The sequence below is a fragment of the Squalius cephalus genome, assembly GCF_949319135.1.
Source record: "Squalius cephalus genome assembly, chromosome: 7".
In the NCBI taxonomy this organism is placed as follows: Eukaryota; Metazoa; Chordata; class Actinopteri; order Cypriniformes; family Leuciscidae; genus Squalius; species Squalius cephalus.
Window position 1 is genome coordinate 23,407,743 of NC_137128.1, and position 21,686 is coordinate 23,429,428.

The window sequence follows — 21,686 nt, forward strand, 5'->3', positions numbered from 1 at the left end:
CTCTGTCCCTCTAGGGGGGTTGGGGGGCATGCCCCCCCGTAAGAAAATTTTGTGCTTTTTAATGTTGAATTCATCAATCTGGTGCACTTTGAGAGTTCAAAATTAAAAGCTCCAACCCATATTCAGTGTGCAAAAAAAAAAAAAAAAAAAATCAAACCTTTTTTAGTAACAGTGTCTGTCTACACATTACACTAATACATAATAATAATAGTTATAATATTAATCCCATGATAGTAATAGCCATATATTGTAAAACAAATGCACTGAAAAATAAAGGAAACTTTCATAATTAGTTTTGTACTAATTTCTATACTTAACATTAAAGATGTGATTGGGCCAGCCCAGTGTCAATCAAGAAAAGAACCAATGTGTGCTGATCTATGTGTTTAATGAAAAATGTAAAAAAAAACTAACGCAGACTTTTTTCTTTTTTTTTTGACCAATGTATTACAACGGCACTAACCCAGCGCCGCCAGTTAAACAAAACAAAACAAAACGAATGGGTTGCCGATGTACGAGTTTTGTGGGCCGTTAAGACAAAGACAAAAAAATAGCCTAGTATTGTATCGGCCCAAAAAGCACGTCGGCCCACCGGGAATCTCCTAGCCTACATGTGTGGACGTCACACTTTAAATCCTACCTGTTGCCTTTGACCATCCACTTGTTTAGCTGCTGGCACATCAATTGACTTTTCCCTCTTTCTTTTTCTATTTTTAGTCCCAACAGCTTTTTTGCTTTATCCATCTTTTTCGACTCGTACCTGCTCGCTCAGCGCTCACGGCGCCCCCGCCTGCTCGCGATATTATCTCTCTATGTCAAAATTCTATGATGGAATCTTATGAATATCCTACTCTAGCCTGTTAGAAGAAAAAGTTATATAAAAAGTTATATAAGATTGAGGAAATGCAGAAATTATTTAGAAACGCACAACAGCAGCTACGTATAGATTTAAAAAAAAAAAAAAAAAAACAAAAAAAAAAATACCATCGCTTTGGCGCCCCCCCTGGTGCTGCGCCCCTATGCGCCGCATATAGCGCATACCCACTTTTTGCGCCACTGGTCATGATTCCTTGTTTACCTTTACGATGAGCATAAAAGAGCACAGAGATACCAAGGCAAAAAGCAAAAGAGTAATATTATGAAATATTATTCATTTAAAATGATTGTTTTCTATTTAAATATATTTATAATATATTTAATCTGAAATCTTAATCAGCATCATTACTCCAGTCTTCATGTCACATTAAATCATTCTAATATGGTAATTTGATGCTCAAGAAACATTTTCTTATTATCAATTTTGTAAAAAGTTGTGCTGCTTAATATTTTTGTGGAAACCGTGATTTTTTTCAGGATTCTTTGATGAACAGCATACAGTTGCAAGATACCCATGGTAGGATTCTCTGATAATCAATATTTTTAAGAGCTTTAACTAATATTCTTTTTTTATACAGAATTATCTAACATTAACGTTAATCCTGCGAAAATCACCTGCTTAAGACTATTGCAGAATTAGATATTCAGTCATGTGAATATCAAGGTTGCACCATTCCAATACAGTGGACGTCTTAAGTTATTAGTGGCAAATAAACATATAGTTATCCATGAAAAAATAAAAAAAGTATCAGCTACTTTGAGTATTCATCTGCCCCCAGTGGCCGGATCCTTGTGCTCATATACTGTTCATTTTGTTGGAGCGCTACTAAGCTAAAATAAGAATCTGTGTCACTTTGAATCACTTAAGATCTGTATGCAAAAATAAAAGCTTGCCCTTAAATACATATAAATACAACCAGATCTATGACACACGAGTCTTGTATGTTCAAGCACCTTCTAGAACGTTTAGTTCAAAACCACAATGTTCCTACCAAGAAACAAAACCGGATACTGTTAGATCAGTTACTGAAGAAATACTCAAGTGGACCAGCTGTCCCTTTTGTTTCAATGATTATATTTGAGAATCAGTTTTTGTGGAAATGATGCAGTATATAAAAAAAGGAGACAGAAACTTACTATAGCTAAATGTCACTCTACTCCATTCGTCCCTGCACACTGCAGATGAGATATGTGAGGGTTTACCTCGAAATAATAAGCATCCACCCCAATTTATCACCTGAGCCCATGTTCAACAGGATCCCAACCTGCTCTAATGATTTTGACAGGGACTGGTAGACATTTTTGGAACTGATGTTCAATCCTTAGAAATTTTGCATACACATGATACACAATGTTTTTCTTATATCAAGGCCATCTGTAAAAGCTTTTAGGGATTAAATTCCATATCAAAATGAGCTTAACTCGTGTACATGGACTGTCTTGAAGAAATAGACCCAGACAGGATGGGATGTGCCAAGTTGTTTGTAAATAAATACGTTGACAAATGCAGCTCAGGGGACGGTCCCTATGAACTACCAAATGTTCTGTGTATCCTGGACTTATTATAAAAAAAAAGGAGAAAAAAAAAGAAGACAAGTGGTAACAGGGCACAGTCAATTCAGTCTTTCTAGGGCACAAGTGACAGGATAGAAGGAGGTGTGGTTTATCTACAAGGGGAGGGGCTAATTTCTCTCCTGCACAAACACAGTCTCCTGCGGACACAGTCCTGCTTCCTGCAGTGTGATGTCATAGTCCAAATGAGCGAGTCTTCGGCGGGGGAAGTTGGTGACAAGTTCGAAGCGTTCGTTGGGGAATCCCTTAGACTGAACATGTCTCACCAGCGCCTAAAAAAAAAAAAAGAACAAAGGAAGAAAATGAAGGGTACAAAAACAAAACTGTGGATAATTCCAGATACCTTATTATCCGAATCCATCAACCGGTTAAAATGTACACATTGACTGGATTGAAAATGCAAATTCGCTTTCTGACAGTTTGTGGCGCTTACAGATATACCCCAGTACACAAAGCGACACTGCGCAACGTTCTGTTTCTGACAACCGCTTGAAGTTGTCACAGGGAAGAGAGGAAGTCAAACTGCATTTACATGCTTTCAAACCGCCATTTCGATTTTTGTATAATCTTTGTATTTTATTTGATTCTTGTATTTACTATATTTCATATTCAAGTCAAGTTCAAAAATACTTAGTCTTAATAATTATTTTCAAACATTTTTTTTTTTTTTTTTTTTTTAATATTGTTTTTTTGGTGATTTTCCTTTTATTGTGACAGGACAGTCGAGAGATGACAGGAAACGAGGTGGGAGAGAGAAAGGGGATTGGATCAGGAAAGGTCCACGAGCCGGGACTCGAACTCGGGCCGCCCGAGTGCAAAGGCGCTACATGACGGTGCACTGACCCTCGTGGGCGCCGACTTCAAACATTTGTTTAACACTTATACCAAAACATGCCAGCCCAGACAAGATAACTAGATATCGGTAAAAAAATATTAAATATCGTTATTTTGCATGTGTTTACTTTACAGTTTTATTGTATTTAAATGTTAAAGGGGCCATCGGATGCCCATTTTCCACAAGTTGGTATGATTCTTTAGGGTCTTCATGTAAAGTTTTAACATACTTTGGTTAAAATTCCTCAATAGTTGTGTAAAACAACACCCTTTTCACCTCCTCAAAAACAGCTCTGTTCACAGCGACTCGTTTCGGTGCAAGTCTCTTTAAATGATAATGAGCGGTCGTGGGTTGATTATTGAGAGTGTTTAGGCTTCTTGAGGATAAAAAAAAGGAGTGAATGGATTTTTTTCATTGTATGGTGGTTACAATGAAAGACACATTTATATGCAAACACCATTTTAAATTGATGACCCCTTTAAAGATTATTTTTATTATTTGAAAAAAGTTATTAAACTTAATTGAAAGGACAAACACTGAAGTTTCTTAATCTTTTCAACATGTTTGTGTAATTTGATTAAGTTGATTAAGTGTAATTAAGGGATAAGTTGGCAATGACGAAAAGAGTGACACTTTTGATCTATACAAATCGTGAAACGCTGTACCCACCATAAGTTTAGCTTTAGCAGACAATGCTATCTGTTCCCTCTGGCCATCTGGATATCGCAGCATTAAGCGGGCCTTTGGACCTGCGGACAGAGTCATTTTAGTACATTTGTTATTTCTGCATTATCTCTGAATATTATTACCATGTATAAAAGTTCAAATCCTTTAAAAGTGTCAGTTCACCTAAAAACTGTCATTATTTACCCCACGTCATTCTAAACCTGTATCTTATTTTTTTCAGCAGAACACAAAAGGACAATGTTTGAAGATCAGCTCTTTTCCATAAATGACAGAACAAAACCTACACAAGCTAGCCTTATGACTTGTGTGCTCTAATGCAAATCTTCTAAAGCCATCCAATAGATTTGTGTGAGGATCAGACTGAAATTTAAGTCATTAATTAACGGATGATATGATAGGCATATGATTGGATTACTGAATCAAGAGTTAAACTCGCAAACGGGTTTGTAAACGAATCTTTCAGTCCGATTTGGAATTTGGATCAACTAGTTCTCATCTGGCTTAGAAGAATGATTCATTCACAAATAGGATTGCTTCAGTTCTCACGTCTCAATAAGTTCATAATGGTTCACAAATGATCAGAGAATAACGACTTAAATTTCAATGGGTTTCTCACACACAGTTGACTTGAGAGAACTTGGAATATAATGCACAAGTCATATGAACTACTTTTAGGCTGCTTTTACATTCACTATGATCAACAATATCCTTTTATGTTCTGTGGAAAATATAACTGCAACAAGAGGCTGAGTAAATAATGAGAGAATTTAATTGACAGGCTTAAAGGGCTGGTTCACCCAAAGATGAAACAGACACCTGACAGACAGAGATGCCGTATACCGTTGTCGTCTGGATCTGCTGTGCTGGTGCTGGCAGGTTCTGAGGGCTGGTGTGATGTTGATCTGTGGTTTTCTCCCAGCCGCTGTTGGGACTCTGTTTGTCCTGTCTGACTGTGACTGAGTCCAACCGGCTCTAGGTGATTCTTCTTGCTCTCCTCTTTCCTGTGGCACAACTCTTTGTGTGGGGACTTCCTGTGATGGGCTGGGCTGTCCGGCCTGGTGGGAGGAGCTACCTCTGCAGAGATGTGTCCATCTAAAGAATCCTCCCCACCACCGATTTCATTATCCGAACCGTCAACTGAGATCAGGCCCTCGCTGTCAGAGAAAGGCTCGGCATCTGAATCATCATCCGAGCGTGACTCTGCCTTGTCCTGGGCGGACTCATAGTGTGTTTCTTGAAGAGAGGCCCGGATAGCTGCTTCTAACTGACTGTCCTCGCTGGCATCTATCAAACTCTCCTGTACAGACAGATAAAGGATTGCGATGTAAAGAAAATATGTTTTTTCAGGAAGCTCCAGAACCTTAAAGGGGACACTTACAGAACGAGCCCGTTTGGCCGGAGGTTGACTGGACTGCCCATCCAGCTGCCCGTGCTCTGATAGGAAGCCTGTGACCTGATCCAGGAATGAAGACACATCTAACTGGTTCCACTCAACCATCTTCTGTCCTGTGTTTGTCAGAGATGAAAACACTGAAATACTCGGAATTTCAGACAGTAATCAGAAGCACTTAAATACATTGTCTTTTTTTTTTTTTTACCCAGTTTTGACCATGCATAAGCTTATGTAATAGTCATACCTTAATATTTTTTCAACTTAAGCCATTTTGTATCTGATGAACAATTTTCATTAATGAATGAATGAAACATTTAAAAGGTTTGCTTGTTACCATGTTATTACAGTGTTATTAAATGCTTAACACTTTTTTTTTTATGAGAAACTCTTTGAATTTTACACCTGAACTGTAGCAAAACCAGTCTGATGCGAGAAAAACACTTATCAATACCAGTACTCCATTGTAATCATTGGATTTAATTAAACATCTAGTTTAAAACACACATTCCAGGTTCTAGGAAATACATTCTCAGAGTTCATGTTGGTTTCATATGGTTTTAAAAGATATATTATTATTTCCATTTTCAATAATTTTTTTAATTTAATGACTTTAAAAATGCCATGTAAATTCAAGTACAAGCAATAATAACATTAGTTTTTAAACATATTTAACCAAGGGTAATTAATAAATATCATTATGTTATTTAACAACCTGAACTAACCTTGCATTGTCATAAAATATATTTTGTGATCAATTAATTTTTTTATGATCCATTTTTGACTTTATGGCCCCTAAAATGAATTTTACACCAGGAATCAAAAACAGGCTCATTATAGAAAAGGTCTTTTCAAGTCATTGCATTTATGAAATTCATTGTTAAATAAAGGATTACATCCAGACAAAATTAGCATCATGTCTTTGGTACAAACATTTTGTCAAAAAATAATGTAATAAATCTAGTAAAAAGATACATTGAGGAGTGATTCAGCGATGCCTTGTGTGTCTCACCTGTACGGGGGTCCAAGATAGAAATATAGGGGAATTTGTTAAGCTTGTAAAACTGAATGTACCTCTGGCCTTCCTCGCTGTCATGGTAAACCTATGAGAAAACACAGCTTGCCTAAATTCAACAGCTCATATTCACGTCATGTAAGATAGAGAGACAGAAGACATTCATGTCTAAGTTGTTTACCTGCCAGAATATGAAGTGTTCTCTGATGATGGTTTTCACAGCATCATTGCTCCACACGTCTCGGTTTAAACACTGACAGGCAAAATCCTGGACATTCTGAATGTTGATCATCAGCCATTTGTTTTCAAGCTGACCGGAGTCTTTTGCCTGATGTGAGAAATTGTGGGAAAGAGTTAATACAAATAGTGGGAAATAATGGCTTGACTTACAGAAAACTTGAAGATTCAATACAAACTAAAAAGCAGAAAAATGAAGCTTATACTTTTGTAGAAGAGCTTTTTTTTTTTTTTTAGAGCTGTGGAATATAATTGTTTTCATGTGAAAGGTTCTGCATCGATGCACAAAAACAAAAGAACCAATTTTTAAAATATGTAATTAAATAGGCCTTTCATTAATATTAATGTTTTGTTTTATTGTAAAAAAAGTATACCCATTATAGACTATTTTGATAAAAACGTTGCGCAAGCAAAGCACTCATGAGGCTGAATTAGTTCAATTAGGACATTTAAGTAGATTTTATAAACATGTCTTTGAAAAAAACATTACTGGTGTGCCATTACTGGTTGAGACAAAACAATGGCAGTGGCATATTTTAAGATATGTCAGTGCAAGTTGCTTTCAGTTAAAACAGGTCAAACATTCATTTTAGTCTGGGACTAGGCTTAAGCCTTGTCTGTGAAACCAGGGGTATAAAGACTCAGTTGATACCTGGGGATAAATGGACCCAAACACAAACTTGGAACTTTTTAAAAATTATTATACAATAAATAAAAAAGTAAATAAAATAAAATGTGTATTTTGATAGTCTTGGCTCATTTGCAAAGTTTGTCAGTCACAGATGCTGAACTTATATTGAACCAGGAACATTCCTTTAAGAAGTTGTCCACTGATTCCACCCAGCCTGATTCCAGTCCTTTCCTTTGTGTAAGGCTCACAACATCCCGAACCTGTGTTTGGACACTCCCTGATTTGCAGGGCTTGTCTTGTTCTTTGCCGTAACAACCAGGAACAAAAAAACATGACTATGCTGACAAAGTTTGAACTTAATGACATAGAGGACTGAAACACGTGAATTAGCCAATTACTGGAAGCGTTAGTGGTAATAATGATAGGTGTACTAAAGCAGTCATAGACCTTACCGTCTCAAAGCTGCCTTTGTGCATGAGTTCAATGGGAGGACGGAACAGATCGGCGAGAGTGCTCAGCTTCTTGTCAACTGCACTACCGTTTCTCAACTCCTGCTCCTGTCGGACTAAAGATTCACAACACAACAGCAGGGTTTGAGAGGATGAACCAGACCATGTGTGCTGAATGTGATGAACCATCAGAATGCCTCACATATACTTACTGGTTTCAGTCTGAAAATCCCGAAATCCATCAAAGATTGATCGTGCTGGTCTACGCCTCTTTGGTACTGTGAAAAAGAGATATATTAGCGAATGTAAACAACCCCCGAGAGTACATAAGGGAACTGCAGGGGGTTTGATGAAAAGCTAATCATTAATTATTAATTATTCAAACTTTTGGGAACGCAACTTTATTGCTGTGTCGTTTAATTAGTTCTTCCCTGATGGCACGTTTTGACTGTCAGTCTCTATTTTGTGCGCACAAAGTGGATAAACTACAACAGGTAAAAGTCAACTATAGGCTGAGCTGACAATATCAATTCCTCGTTCTTAATAGATCTTCATTTTGATGAACTGAGATCTGCGAGAACAAAACTTTAGTAACTAAACATTATTTGTAGCGTGCCTCCCATCCAATAACCGCAATAAGCTTAGTGCTTTGGATATGAATTTTTTAATGTGGCATTACAGATCGTTGTAGTTCAAAGGGCTATATAAACTGCTAATCTCTTCAGTTTTACTACTAGTTACAGCACAAAATAAGCCGAAATGTATAATGTCTCATGTAATCGCTCGATCAGTGTTTAACAGCGTAAAGACGTCCATAAAACAGCTTGTAAACAATGTCACATAATGTTACATTTACCTCAGGAAAGCCATTCAATGACCATAGCCTTATAGTCAACTAGAAGAAAAAAATAACTTTTGCTAAATACATGTATATGCAGTATATTACATATTCATTATATTTTATATAATATAATGTAAATGTCAATTTAAATATTTATATATAACTACTTATAAATTCGATGAATTAATTGATTAATAAATAATGTACATTTTTGGTAGCTGTTTCTAGCTAAATTAAAACTTTAATTTTGGTTTCTGTGTTTCTATAAAAAAAAATCATTTTGGTGCATCACTAGTTAAAAGCTTGACAGTTCAAACATTGGAAAGTTTGAAAGTATTAATATAGTTATCAAATATGAATTTATTTTACAGCACAATTATAATTTACAAGAGTAATATATTTCTGTCTTTGTTTTTATGATTAGAGTTAAAACACAATAATAACTATTATTATTATTAATATTCAATTGGATTGGGTTCCTAAAATACCAGTGTTACTGTAATGCGGATTGAGACACTAACACAAATATATATATATATATATATATATATATATATATATTTTTTTTTTTTTTTTTATTTTTTTTTTTTTTTATCTACTTTTAAATTCAGCAACAAAGTCTAAATAAAACACTATTTTCTCCATTTACTTGCATGTCATGTGACCATTAACTGGCATCAGAGAACTGTGGACATGCAAATTTGTTATTGAAGTATTATTATTGTTATTGAAGTATTAACTTAAAATCTCAAGGGGTATTTCAAGAAAATATTCTTTGAATAAAAAAGTTTGGAAACCCTAGGTTAGGCAGAAAAGATGTATAAATGTGAACTGTAATACCTCCAAACAAGGGCTCTGGCTCCACCAGAATGTCTTGCTTCTGAGGAATGGGTGCTCGCACATCATCTCTGCCAGAGAGGAGGACATAACAATCAAACTCAAAGCACAGAGCATGCAGTGACTTACAAACACCATAAGACTGCCACTCACTCTGCAGGAGGGTGTCTGCTGCTGGAGGCTACGGCTGAACTGGCGCTTGTGCTGGGTTCCTCTGCGATGCCCCCTCCATCTAGAAACATGGTGACGGCCATCTCTAGGTTATTGTTACATGCTTCCAACATATGCTTCCCTACACTCTCTGTGGCTCCTGCAAATAAACATATGCATTCAAAGATTTGTGAGGTGAAACATAAACACACTGGAAAAAAAGAAACTGAAAATAGACTGGAAATACATGTTACGGGCACTGCTGTTACAAATATCTTCACCGTTAGACACGAAATTACAAGGATTTGATTATATAGTGACAGCATTGTTTTTCTTTGTGTTGAAAACATATGTCTCATCAAGAAGTGACATATTTGAACTGTTTTCAATTTAAAATATATATATGTATTTGTGCTCCATCAAATTGAGAGGGTTCAAGTCTGAAAAAATATGATATAATATCTTATCTAAAGATATTTTTTATATTGTTCTATTTTAATATACTTTACTCATCATCCTTCAGAAATCATTCTAATATGATGATTTGATAGGCCTACTCAGTTATTATTATCAATGTTGGAAACAGTTGTGCTGCTTTACTTTTTTCAGGATTCATTGATGAAGAAAAAGTTTAAAAGAACAGCATTTACTCAAACTAGAAATCTTTTCTCACTATATAAATCTTTACTATCACCTTTTTTCTCAATTCAACACATCCTTGCTGAAAAAAAATAATTAATTTCTTTCAAAAAAAGAAAGAAACAAATTAGTGACCCTGAACTTTTGAACGGTAGTGTATACTGTTACAAAAGATTTCTAAAAAAATCTTGATATTTGTAAAACTTTTTATTCATCAAAGAATCCTGAAAAAAGTATCACAGGTTATAAAAAATTATTAAACACAACTGTTTCCAACATTGATAATAGCCGAGTATCAAATCAGCATATTAGAATGATTCCTGAAGGATCATGTGACACTAAAGACTGGAGTAATGATGCTGAAAATTCAGCTTTGCATCACAAAAATAAATTTTTATTTATTTATTTTTAAAATTTATTTATTTTAAAGTATATTAAAATAAAAAAAACATTATTTTAAATTGTAATAATATATTTCACAATATTAATGTTTTTTTCTGTATTTTTGATCAAATAAATGCAGGCTTGATGACGAGCATAAGAGACTTCTTTCAAAACCATTAAAAATAGTAATGTTTCCAGACTTTTGACCGGTTTAAAATGCAATTTTATATGAATGGTACACTGATATGAGGCTGAGGGTTCTTGGTCTGAAAAAGGTTGAAGAATTCTGGTGCGAAATAAAACAATTAAATAAGATACAATTTGTGTAATAAGGCTTGTATATGGTATTTGAAACATTGCAAAGGACGCCGAGATTAAGAAATTAAACTGTTCAATACTTATAATATTGTTTGATCAGTACCTTGTAGTTTAATGCAGGTCACGTTATCCGCTTAACGGCAATACAATACGCGAAAACACGGAGGATTTAAACAAAATACGTAAGTTAGTAAAATCTGAAATCTGCCGTTGTAAACGCACAGAAGCAGCGCGAGCTGCAGCTGGACTCTCTCTCGCTCGCTTCAGCTCTTAAACCCCGCCCCTTCAGAGCGCGCATGCGCACAAGCACCGCATCTTTCACCTTTCACAAAAAAAGTATCGAGCTGCTTAACATGGCTTGTATTTCTGACCAACAGAACCGAAACTATCAAATTATACACACCATCATGCGAGGCTCTAAAGCAACCTGTGTGTACACTTCTAACAACAATTAAATTGAACACCCCCAGTCCGTGTAGAACATCAGTTTTGTGTGTTACCTTTCACTTAGATGTGAGTTGTGAGAGGCATACAGTCCAAACGGATAACTGATTGAGAATCAGCCTACACAACCCGCCATGTTGAGAACTGTGGCTCATATTCACAGACACACTTGCTGAAGTTGTTAAACATTCGCGGTGGCTGGAAACATCCAAACACACATTATCAACCTGTAGCATTTAAATTTGCCAATGGGGATTATAATCGTAGAGTGAAAATCCTACTGCAGTACTAATCTGGTTTAAATTTAAAGGTGTTACATGTAGCGATGGTGAAATAACACAAGTAACGTTACAATCACATGCTCAAAGTTCAGTGCGAGGGAGTTTTACGTGTCCATCGGCACACTTTAGTAATTAGTCTACAACTGAACGCCCCTTTCCTGTTCTGATTTCTTTTCTTTTGCATGTAGATTCATATTAAAGCAAGTGGAGATAGCAGCTAGCTCTTTCGTTAGTCCCTTTCCTTTGCATGACAGAGGGGGCAGTAATGATGATGCCTCTCGATTATTCTTCCTACATACAGCATTTCTAAAGACCCCGTGTTTTACTCAAGCGAAATGGCCAGTGCAAAAATTCCCGCAAATACAAAATGTCAATATTTACCAGTTATGGCTGTAAACTGTTGTATTAACCCATTAACCCCCGGGGCTGATGCGTCTCCGAGAGTCGCCATCTTGCCGCCACTGACAACAACACGACTGAACGCATGCACGGCATTGACCAATAGGATCTCTTTCTACGTCTGACTCCGTGCGTCAGCTCACTGGATCTCTGGGTAATGTAGTTCATTCGAAATGTTTCATGAACAAGATGCCTCTATGCGCTTACTTAAATGATTTTTGCGTGGACACAGGTAATTATGTAATAAATTGAGTGCATGGGTGTAAATATCCAGCATGTTTCTCATTACACATTCATTTTGTAAAGAACCTTATTTTTGCTATGAGTTTACTATTTTTCTAAAGCTATTTTTCTTTCTTTTAGTGGCAAACAAGAATTTGTAAAAATGCCTAGAAGAACAAGAAAAACAAGAACAATAACTGGTAAAAATGCAAGAATGAAAAAAAAAAAAAAATGTATTGCTGCCTATGTGTTTACATTTGGTTTTATATACCATATTTAATACAAGTAGCCTATATTTAGTACGAATTTCTAGGCCTAATTACCAATTTAGTCAAATACTGGTGCTAAGTGCTTACCATTATTTCTGTCTAGCGAGACAGTAAAAGCACAGATAAATTAGCAAAAATCCAGACTTTTCTAAAATGGGAACTGCCGTCATGAATCATGATAGTTTCAAAATCACGGGACATTTGGGGAATATCAATAAGACTATGGCCTGGTTTCACAGACAGGGTTTAGATTAAGCCAGGATTAGGCCTTAGTTCAATTAGGACATTAGTTCACCCAAAAATGAAAATTATGCAGTAATGACAGGCCTACTTCCCAGTTCTCGCTCATGCGTCGTGGCGCTCTCATGAACTCACGTCAGAGGCCCACACAGAAGAAAATGAATAGTTGAATAAAGTTGTTATTTTGGGGGGGGGGGTTGCGTACAAAAGTATTCTCGTCACTTGATAAACTTAAGGTTGAGCCACTGTAGTCTCTTGGACTATTTTAATGATGTCTTTACTAACTTTTCTGGACCGGCAGAATGAAATTACATATAAAGGAGTGAGACAGCTCTCAGATTTCATCAAAAATATCTTAATTTGTGTTCCGAAGATGAACGACAGGCAGAATGAACCCAACCCCGTCTTACGGGGTTTGAACAACATGAGGGTGAGTAATTACCTACAGAATTTTCATTTTGGGGTGAACTAACCCTTTAAGTAGCTTTTATAAATGTGCCTTAGAAAAAAAAAAAAAAAACATTACTGGTTTGCATCTTGAGACAAAACAACTGACATATTTTAAGATATATCCGTGCAAGTTGTTTTCAGTTAAAAGTAAACAGCTCAAACATGAATTTTAGTCTGAGACTAGGCTTAAGCCTTGTATGTGAAAGCGGGGGGGTAATTATCGCAATTTAAAGTATGTAAAATCTATATAAGTTGTCAGTGTAACACCAGTCTATAATAAAGTGCTACATGTGAAATTGTCAGAAATCTAGCAAAATTTGTGAAATATTACAATGAACTCACCATGAACACCTCAGATCAACCCTGCAAAGACTTTTACACACAGAAATATTCCAAACAGAATTCCTTAAAATATAATAAGATGTGTATTTTTAAACAATTTAATGAAATTGTATGTTAAATAAAAATCTATATTTACAATATAACCACTTTATTTATGAGTATATTGTGATTATTATATTGCTCCAATTACATCCCAGGATACCTCTTTGATGTAACATAGATGTAGAGGGAACATACAGATTTTGTTACATATTAAATCTCTCACAGTTAAATATGTATTTTAAAACATAAATAATCAGACTAATTAATTGTGTAAATTATGCTTACTGCAATTATTTAATATCTCAGTTTAATAGTTCAATAGTCACTTTCTATTCATCAAAGAATCCTAAAAAAAAAAAAGTCCACAACTGTTTTTAACATTGATAATAATAATTAATGTTTTTTGAGCATCAAATTAGCTTATTAGACTGATTTCTGAAGGATCATGTGACACTGAAGTCTGGAGTAATGATGCTGAAAGTTCAGGTTTGCATCCACAGGGATAAATTACATTTTGAAATATATTAAAATACAAAAGAGTTATTTTAAATTGCCATAATATTTAAAAAATATTGTTTATTTTTAATCAAATAAATGCAGCCTTGGTGAGCATAGGATACTTTTTAAAAAAACATACACGTTTTTACCAATCCCAAACATTTGAACGGCAGTGTGTATATATGTGTATATATATATATATATATGAAACCATTTATTTATTATTTGGATCACTAAATTTATGACTTACTCTATTCAACCCATTTGATCAGTAGTCCTACCATTTTTATTATAAACTTAAAGCTCTGATACTGTTCTCTATTTGATCAATATAATTCACAAAACTAGTTTACACATACTTAATGTTTGAATTTGACATCTGCAATATGTAGAACATTCTGACAAGACTATTCTTGTAAAATAAGATGGTAATCGATTGGATCTTTCACTCCATTCACTTTTGTGTTTATGGGAATATACATTCTTCTGTATATTAATTAAATAATCAAATTAATCCAATATTGCTGTAATTGGCAATGTATAATGAGTTGCATTGTGAAATGAGAGGTAACCTGTGTGTCTTCTTGAATGCAAAACAAATGTCTGAAGGATGAGCACTGTTCAAATTCAGTTTATTATTTATAGTACATTCAATTCTGAAACAGTCAACCAAGCTTGTAAAACAAAGTGAAAATTTGAGCAAATTAAAAGCAATCCTACGCAGTTGTTCTTTGACCCTTTTAAAAGGGGTTGGGTTCATTTTATACAGCATCAGCCGAGCCCTCTCTAACCCCCCTCTCCCACTGGTCAAATGGGAGTGGCCTACTACAGTCACCACAATGTGGCCTCCTCCATTCACCTCCTATTAGGGGGGACACAATTACTTCTCAGGTCATGCATTAATATGAATTGTGTGAATATTTTGAGTGCATGTGATATTTAATTCTTCAAAAAAGGTCTAAAAAAAAACAATAGCGATCACCTAATATATCCTTGCACTGTAGAACATCTAAAATGCCATGAACCTTTTAAAATGGAATTAATCTCTCATTGAGGCTGTTATTATATATTCAGTATTAACGAAGGTTGAACAATATGCGTTGTCACATTTTAACCAGCTAATATTTCAACATACTGCTGAAACCAGAAACAGAACTGATATGCAAATTGAATCCATGAGTGTAGCCTTACATATCACTCAAGGAAATAGTCCCTGATCACGCAAGAATAAGAATTTCATCTTAACCGTCTTCAGTCCCTGAATGCAATGTGACGTTTTTTTTACCACCTCATAAAGTAAGCAAGATGCCTGATGTAAATCATACAGGGTAGAAATGTCTGATTTTAGCCTATCACCTACAAGGATGGAGGACGATTGAAGGGACTAGAATGAAATCATGCCCTAGCCAAAATGCTAAGGGCAGTAAGTCAGCATTGATATATTTTCTGAGCGATAGGCATCAGCTCCTCTCAGCTCACACTGATCAGGTCTTAAAGTGAAAATAAATTAACAAGCATTCACGCTATAGTATAAGTCAGAGCATAGTTATATAGTCTCAGTGTGAGTAAAAGGTGCTGGCACATGGAATGGCAACACTTGGAGTGTGAGATAATTTTTTGTTAAATAAAAGAGGTAAATAGGGCAGAAGGTGTCCATGAGGTGCATGAGGGAGATATGGTGGCGTTTTGTTTGTAATGTGCAGTGGATGGTTGGGCTGGACAGGTGAAGTGGACGATCAGAAACGAATGAAGGTGGCATCGATCTGCCTGACATTGGGAAGCGCCAACATGATCTTGCGTCTGTATTGAGGGTCCTTCTGCAGGGGGTTTCTCTCCAGATAGACAGTCTCTAGACCTTTGGCGTTCTTGAGTTCGTCCAAGTCTCCCCAGTTATCTATCTGGTTGTCATTCATCTGTATAAGAGAGAATAAGAAAACAAATTTGAAAGCTTCAAGTGTGTTAAGGATTTAGAACTTTTTAGAGGAAGAAAAAAAGAAATATTAACATAATGACAATGTATTTTTTTGTAGATATTAGAATAAACTAAAATGACAATTGTTACAAATGATAATAGCAATATAAATTGATACTCTGGAGTACACGTTTTACATGCACAACTGTTCAAAAGTTTAAGATCAGTAAGATGTTTTGTAGTAGGGGTGGGCGATATCTCGATATTTAAAATATATCGAGATATTTTTTAAACACGATATGGATTTTGACATATCGTATATATCGATATATTGTTTATATTAAAAAATGTTGTTATTTCAAATGTAGGCGCGTTGCTCGTGGCAAGCGCGCTCATAATGTAAGAGACGCCGGCGCGACCACAACATTGCCCAACATCAATGGCAAACGTAATGCAAGCGGAACGAAACTGCTCGTTATTATGTGGTTGAAGGACCGTTTATCAGTTTGGACCAAAGCAGCGCGAGCCGATCGTGATCATGTGACACTGTTACTACACGGCGCTAATAAGAGATCCAGTAAAGAAAGCATTTGAATTTGCCACAGAAGTAATAACATCGCTGCGAGATCTAGTGAGAAACATTCACATTTCTCCGTTATTAACGGATCAAACAGCGCTGACGTGGAAACCAGGAGAAACATTGTGCCATGAATGAACTATAGTGTCCACAGATCAGCAACATTCACCATGGATTTACTGTAGTTACACTAACTGCAACCATGGAAGTTTGGCAGGAATAGTAGGCTATAATGCCTTCAAGTAACATTATGTCGGTTTTATTTTGACATTATGAATACAATTGCCTCAAATGTTAATCTGAACTAAAATAAACCTTTATTTATAACTACTACAATATTACATTAAATTTTTTCCAAGGAGCTGTTTTGTTTTATATGCTCCTAGAGTCAATTATAGCTCCAGAATTGCTCAAAGTAAAAAAATATCATACTTGATGTTAGTTTTAATTATAAAAAAAAAAGAATAAAAAAAATATATTATTTAAAAATGTTGCAGAAGCACTTGTTCCTATGTGAACTGCCTACCTCTTTGCACTTCAATAAAAAAGACTTTGTGGTATTTGGCATATTTGTTTTTGCAGTAGTTTATGGGGGGTTCTTTTTCCTGTAAAGATATCGAGATATATATCGTATATCGAGATATAGCAAAATATATCGAGATATATTTTTTGCTCCATATCGCCCAGCCCTATTTTGTAGTGTTTTTGAAAGTCTCTAATGCTCACCAAAGCTGAATTTACATGATCAAAAATACACCAAAAACAGTGAAATGTTACTACAACTCAGATTATTCCTATGACGAAATGAAAAGATGAAGTTTTCAGTGTCACATGATCCTTCAGAAATCATTCTAATATTCTAATTTGCTGCTCAAGAAACATTTCTTATTATCAATGTTGAAAACATTTTTTTAACATTTGGTAACACTTTAGTTTACGGTTCAATTCTGACTATTAACTAGTTGCTTATTAGCAAGCATATAACTAGGATATTGGCTGTTAATTAACATGTTAATGCCTTATTCTGCATGGCCATATTCTACATCCCTTAATCCAACCCAATACCTAAACTCAACAACTACCTTACTATTAATAAGCAGTAATTAGGAGTTTATTGAGGCAAAAGCTGTAGTTAATAGTTAGTTAATAGTGAGAATTGGACCCTAATCTAAAGTGTGACCTGACTTTTTTTCAGGCAACTATGATGAATTGAAAGTTCATAAGAACAGCATCTATTTAAATAATAATCTTTTTATATTACAAATGTCTTTACTGTCACTTTTGATCAATTTAACGCATCCTTGTGAGCTATCAGTAAAAGTATTGATTTCCTTTCAAATAAATCTTACTGACCTCAAACTTTTGAACAGTAGTGTATATTTGTTATGTACATATAGTACGTGCAAAAAGTAAACCTTTTTCTTCTTACCCAAAATTCTTTTAAATCAGTCAAATGGCTGATATTTTCAATCTTTTTTATCCTGTTTGCAGCGATGTCCAAAGTTGTTAGCTTTTTCTAAAAAAAGAAAGGGAGGAAGATGAAAGGTCTGTATATTCTGGGACGGATAAAAATAAAACCACTGCTAAATGAGATGACAGACAGACACAAAGAAAGCCCCTGTGGAGTAAAGGTGCAGTGAAGAGGCACAGAACAAAATAGCTGGAGAAATAGGGAAATTTTATCTCGCAATTTACTACAGAAGTTTGTAAACCACCACTCGGTCACAAATATTTCATGCAAGTTATTATTTCAGAGTATCTTATGGATAAATGTTGAATTGAGAGGAAAAAGTGCTGCATCCATGAACAACCATGGTAGAGCTTACATTGTTCTCCAGGCCCTCCATGACTTCAATGCCATTATGACTCAAGTAAAGCTCTCGCAGGTTCACAAGATTCTGGAGTCCCTCCAACTTCGTGATGCGGTTACTCTGTTAGGCAGGAACAGATGTTTTAACGTCAACGGAGAAGGTAAATATGGCTTAAAAAAAGCACTTTCTAATCGCAAACGCACCTGGATACTGAGGACCGTCAGACTGTGCAATCCATCAAGGTTCTGTAGTTGAGTGATTTTATTCGTGCCAAGGAACAAACTCTCCAAAGAACTAAGAGAATCCAGATTCTCAATAACCTAAAATGAACATACAAGTATTTACATGCATTAAATTCGAGCTTGAAAACAAATTCACAATATGAATAGAGAAATGTTAAGTAAGCAAAGGGGAATATATATATATAGCATAACCGATTTGGTCTTGGATGTCTCACCCGGATGCGGTTAGAGCCCAGCTCGAGCATCTGGAGGCTCATGAGATGATCGAGGTTGGAAATACTTGTAATCTTATTATGAAGCAAGAAGAGCTTCTTGACTTTTGTGAGACAATCCAATCCCTCAATCTTTCTCAATAAGTTGAACGATACATCTAGCTGCCTGCAAATCACAATCACAAATGAGAAAACTGCATGCAGAAACTCTTTTAAAAGCTTCTTATTTGTACTTTGTTAATTCTTTAAATACAAAAAAAAATTTTTTTTTTACAAATCCAATCTTTAAAGCTCTTAGAAATGTACTGTTTTGAATTTATGTTGGTTTCATATGGTTTTGAAAAATATTTCTTCTCTGGAACTCTATATATTTTTTCTGTTTTTTTCCCCTGAATGTCACTTGCACCACCTGACTTTGATTTGGAGGATAACATTTTAAAAATATGAATAATCAGGTTTTTTGTTTCTTCAAAAAAAGATGTTAAAAGATTATGCCAAACTACTTGAGGCTATTTTTTCAAGATTTGTATTTGTAACAAATCTTTTATTTCTTCACTGTGATATCATCTGTGATATCACAAGGAATTTTAATAAAGTAATTAAAAACATGCTCATCATAAAAGAGGGGTATTCAAGACACTGTATGTATGAACACATTCAAAGTTCTGGGTTGGTAGTTTCTTATGCTCAACAAGGCTGCATTTATTTGATCAAAAATATAGTAAAAACAGTAATTTGTGAAATATTATTACTATTTAAAATAACCATTTTCTATTGAAATGTAATTTATTCCTGTGATGGCAAAACTGAATTTTAAGCATCATTACTCCAGTCTTCAGTGTCATAATCCTCCAGAACTCATTATAATATTCTGATTTGCTGCTCGAGAAACATTTTCAGGATTCTATGATGAATAGAAAGTTTAAAACCAGCATTTTTTTTGTTACATTATGAATGTCTTTACTGTCAATTTTATTCAACTGAATGCATCCTTCTGAATAAAAGTATTAATTAATATTAAAAAAAAAAAATTTTTAATACTAAACTATAAAGTCTAATAATTTCTACTGATTTCGACTAGTAATGTTTAAATAAAAAAAATTGTATGTACTTTAAAAAAAAAAGAATAGGTCTGGACTCTTACTCAAGCTCTGTTAGGGCCTGAAGATTCTCTAGTTTACGGATCTGGTTGTCATAAAGATCAAGTTCCTTTAATGAGACGAGGCTGTCCAAGTTCTCAATCCGTTTGATGAGGTTTTGTCTGAGAGAAATTGTCTGGTGGTGGAAACAAAGAAAATGACTCATTTAAGATTTGTAATTAGGCATAATTGATACTGTAAATAAATAACTGTCCACAAATCTTCATCCAGTAACTAATTCTACTCCATCAATTATCTAAAGAAACAGCCTTTGATACTCTCACCTTTGCCTTCAGGAGAACCTCCAGACCCTCAATCTTTCCAATGCGACAGTGGACCAGATCCACATCCTGAATAAATAAGATGCAATGAATGTGCTAATAATAACATCATCGGTCTAAACTCTCTAAAAAAACAACAACATCCTCCTCAGTCACCTCTTCATCTGGGTCTAAGGTTATGGTGTCCATGTCAACGGGTGACTCCTCAGGTACTAAAAGTGGAAATGAGAGAAGTGGTAAGGAAAAAGATTTGTGGAATAAAGAAAGTTTTTAATGGTTTCCCTAAAACTTGTTATAAAACAAAGCTGGGTCTCACTCACCAGTGGAAGGGGCTTGCAGAGAGTCGACCTCTCCATTGAGACTCTTCCTCTTGGTCTCATCATCACCAGATTCCTCAGACTCACCCCTCCTGTCAACTTTAAATCAAAGCTTATAATATTAAAATAATTTTAGGGCACACCCAAAATACCAACCTGCTCACAAAATACCACTGCTGTTATCTGGGTCAAAAATGATTGATGGCCCGTACTAATAAGAAAGCACTATTTCAAAGCCTCCATCTATTAAATGAGCCCATCCCACACACACACATACACACCCTCATCCCACAGCAGCAGCATGCTAGCAAACTGTGCTGATACAGCAGCTGGAAACAAATGGAGGCATCGAGAAAAGCTCGATTTGTGCCGTCTGATAGCTCACATTCATGTTCTCATACACTAGTATCCACCCGAACAGGTGAGACTTTGACAGGTAATGCGAGCTGGTGGGCTACATTAGCTAACCAGTAAGATGTGCTGGCATTGACGCCCTGTACACAACTATACAAACAGCCAAAAGAGGTCTGTAGTAAATAATGGCTTTTAAATACACTGAAAAGAAATATCAAGAAACGAAGCAGCTTTTATCGCCATTGTATGCGTGCAGACTATAAGAGTATCTTTAGCAAGCTGTGTGATAAACGTAAACAATCACACATTGCAGTCTGAATGAATGGTAAGAGGACACTAAAATATGAACTGATTAAAAATAAAAACTCAGCGCGTGTACAAAAGCTTAGTGCAAGAAGAAGAATCGCAGCTTTATGAAATGCGGCTTTGAAAAAATCATTAAAAATAGACAAGTCCGCTCACCTTCCATCTCTTGAGGCTCTCCGACAGATAAAGTCGCCATTTTTGTTCTAGACCCGCCCACTTCACTAGATGATTGACACCTGGCTCGACCAATAGAAAACATGGAGGCCGTTTCCTACGCCCGTGGACTATAAATAATTACGATTATATAATAAATTGAATGCACGACAAAACCAAACGCAAATAATGCTCTGAGATTATACATTTTAAGGATTATTTCGTGTTCATTCCAATTTGTGCAAAGAATCCTTTACATGTAGAACCTTTGTGCGATTTGCCGTTTTATTGTCCGGCACAGATGTAAGACTCACCCAGGCCAGAGCTTCATTAA

General features: G+C 35.4%; 2 protein-coding genes across 3 annotated transcripts; both read right to left on the reverse strand.

Moving 5' to 3' along the window:
• Positions 1 to 1,302: 1,302 nt before the first annotated feature.
• Positions 1,303 to 12,108, reverse strand: ubxn7 (UBX domain protein 7). Of its 2 annotated transcripts, none has more exons than XM_079877107.1 (11): positions 11,968 to 12,108; positions 9,524 to 9,680; positions 9,374 to 9,441; positions 7,905 to 7,970; positions 7,696 to 7,808; positions 6,557 to 6,703; positions 6,373 to 6,463; positions 5,349 to 5,476; positions 4,811 to 5,267; positions 3,953 to 4,032; positions 1,303 to 2,720 (listed from the first exon to the last, which is right to left on the reverse strand). In XM_079877107.1, the coding sequence occupies exons 1-11, from the start codon at positions 12,035 to 12,037 to the stop codon at positions 2,559 to 2,561; spliced, it is 1,539 nt and encodes a 512-aa protein (XP_079733233.1). In that variant the 5' UTR covers positions 12,038 to 12,108; the 3' UTR covers positions 1,303 to 2,558. The 2 variants fall into 2 exon arrangements, with proteins under 2 accessions (XP_079733233.1, XP_079733234.1); XM_079877108.1 differs by lacking the exon at positions 11,968 to 12,108 and adding an exon at positions 10,965 to 11,153.
• Positions 12,109 to 14,660: 2,552 nt separating this feature from the next.
• ppp1r7 (protein phosphatase 1, regulatory (inhibitor) subunit 7) lies at positions 14,661 to 21,434 on the reverse strand. Its single transcript, XM_079875205.1, has 10 exons — positions 21,356 to 21,434; positions 20,543 to 20,638; positions 20,379 to 20,434; positions 20,226 to 20,291; positions 19,947 to 20,077; positions 18,806 to 18,968; positions 18,552 to 18,668; positions 18,364 to 18,468; positions 17,967 to 18,053; positions 14,661 to 15,961 (listed from the first exon to the last, which is right to left on the reverse strand). Exons 1-10 carry the CDS (start codon positions 21,393 to 21,395, stop codon positions 15,785 to 15,787), a joined length of 1,038 nt encoding a protein of 345 aa, XP_079731331.1. The 5' UTR covers positions 21,396 to 21,434; the 3' UTR covers positions 14,661 to 15,784.
• Between the last annotated feature and the right edge of the window lie 252 nt (positions 21,435 to 21,686).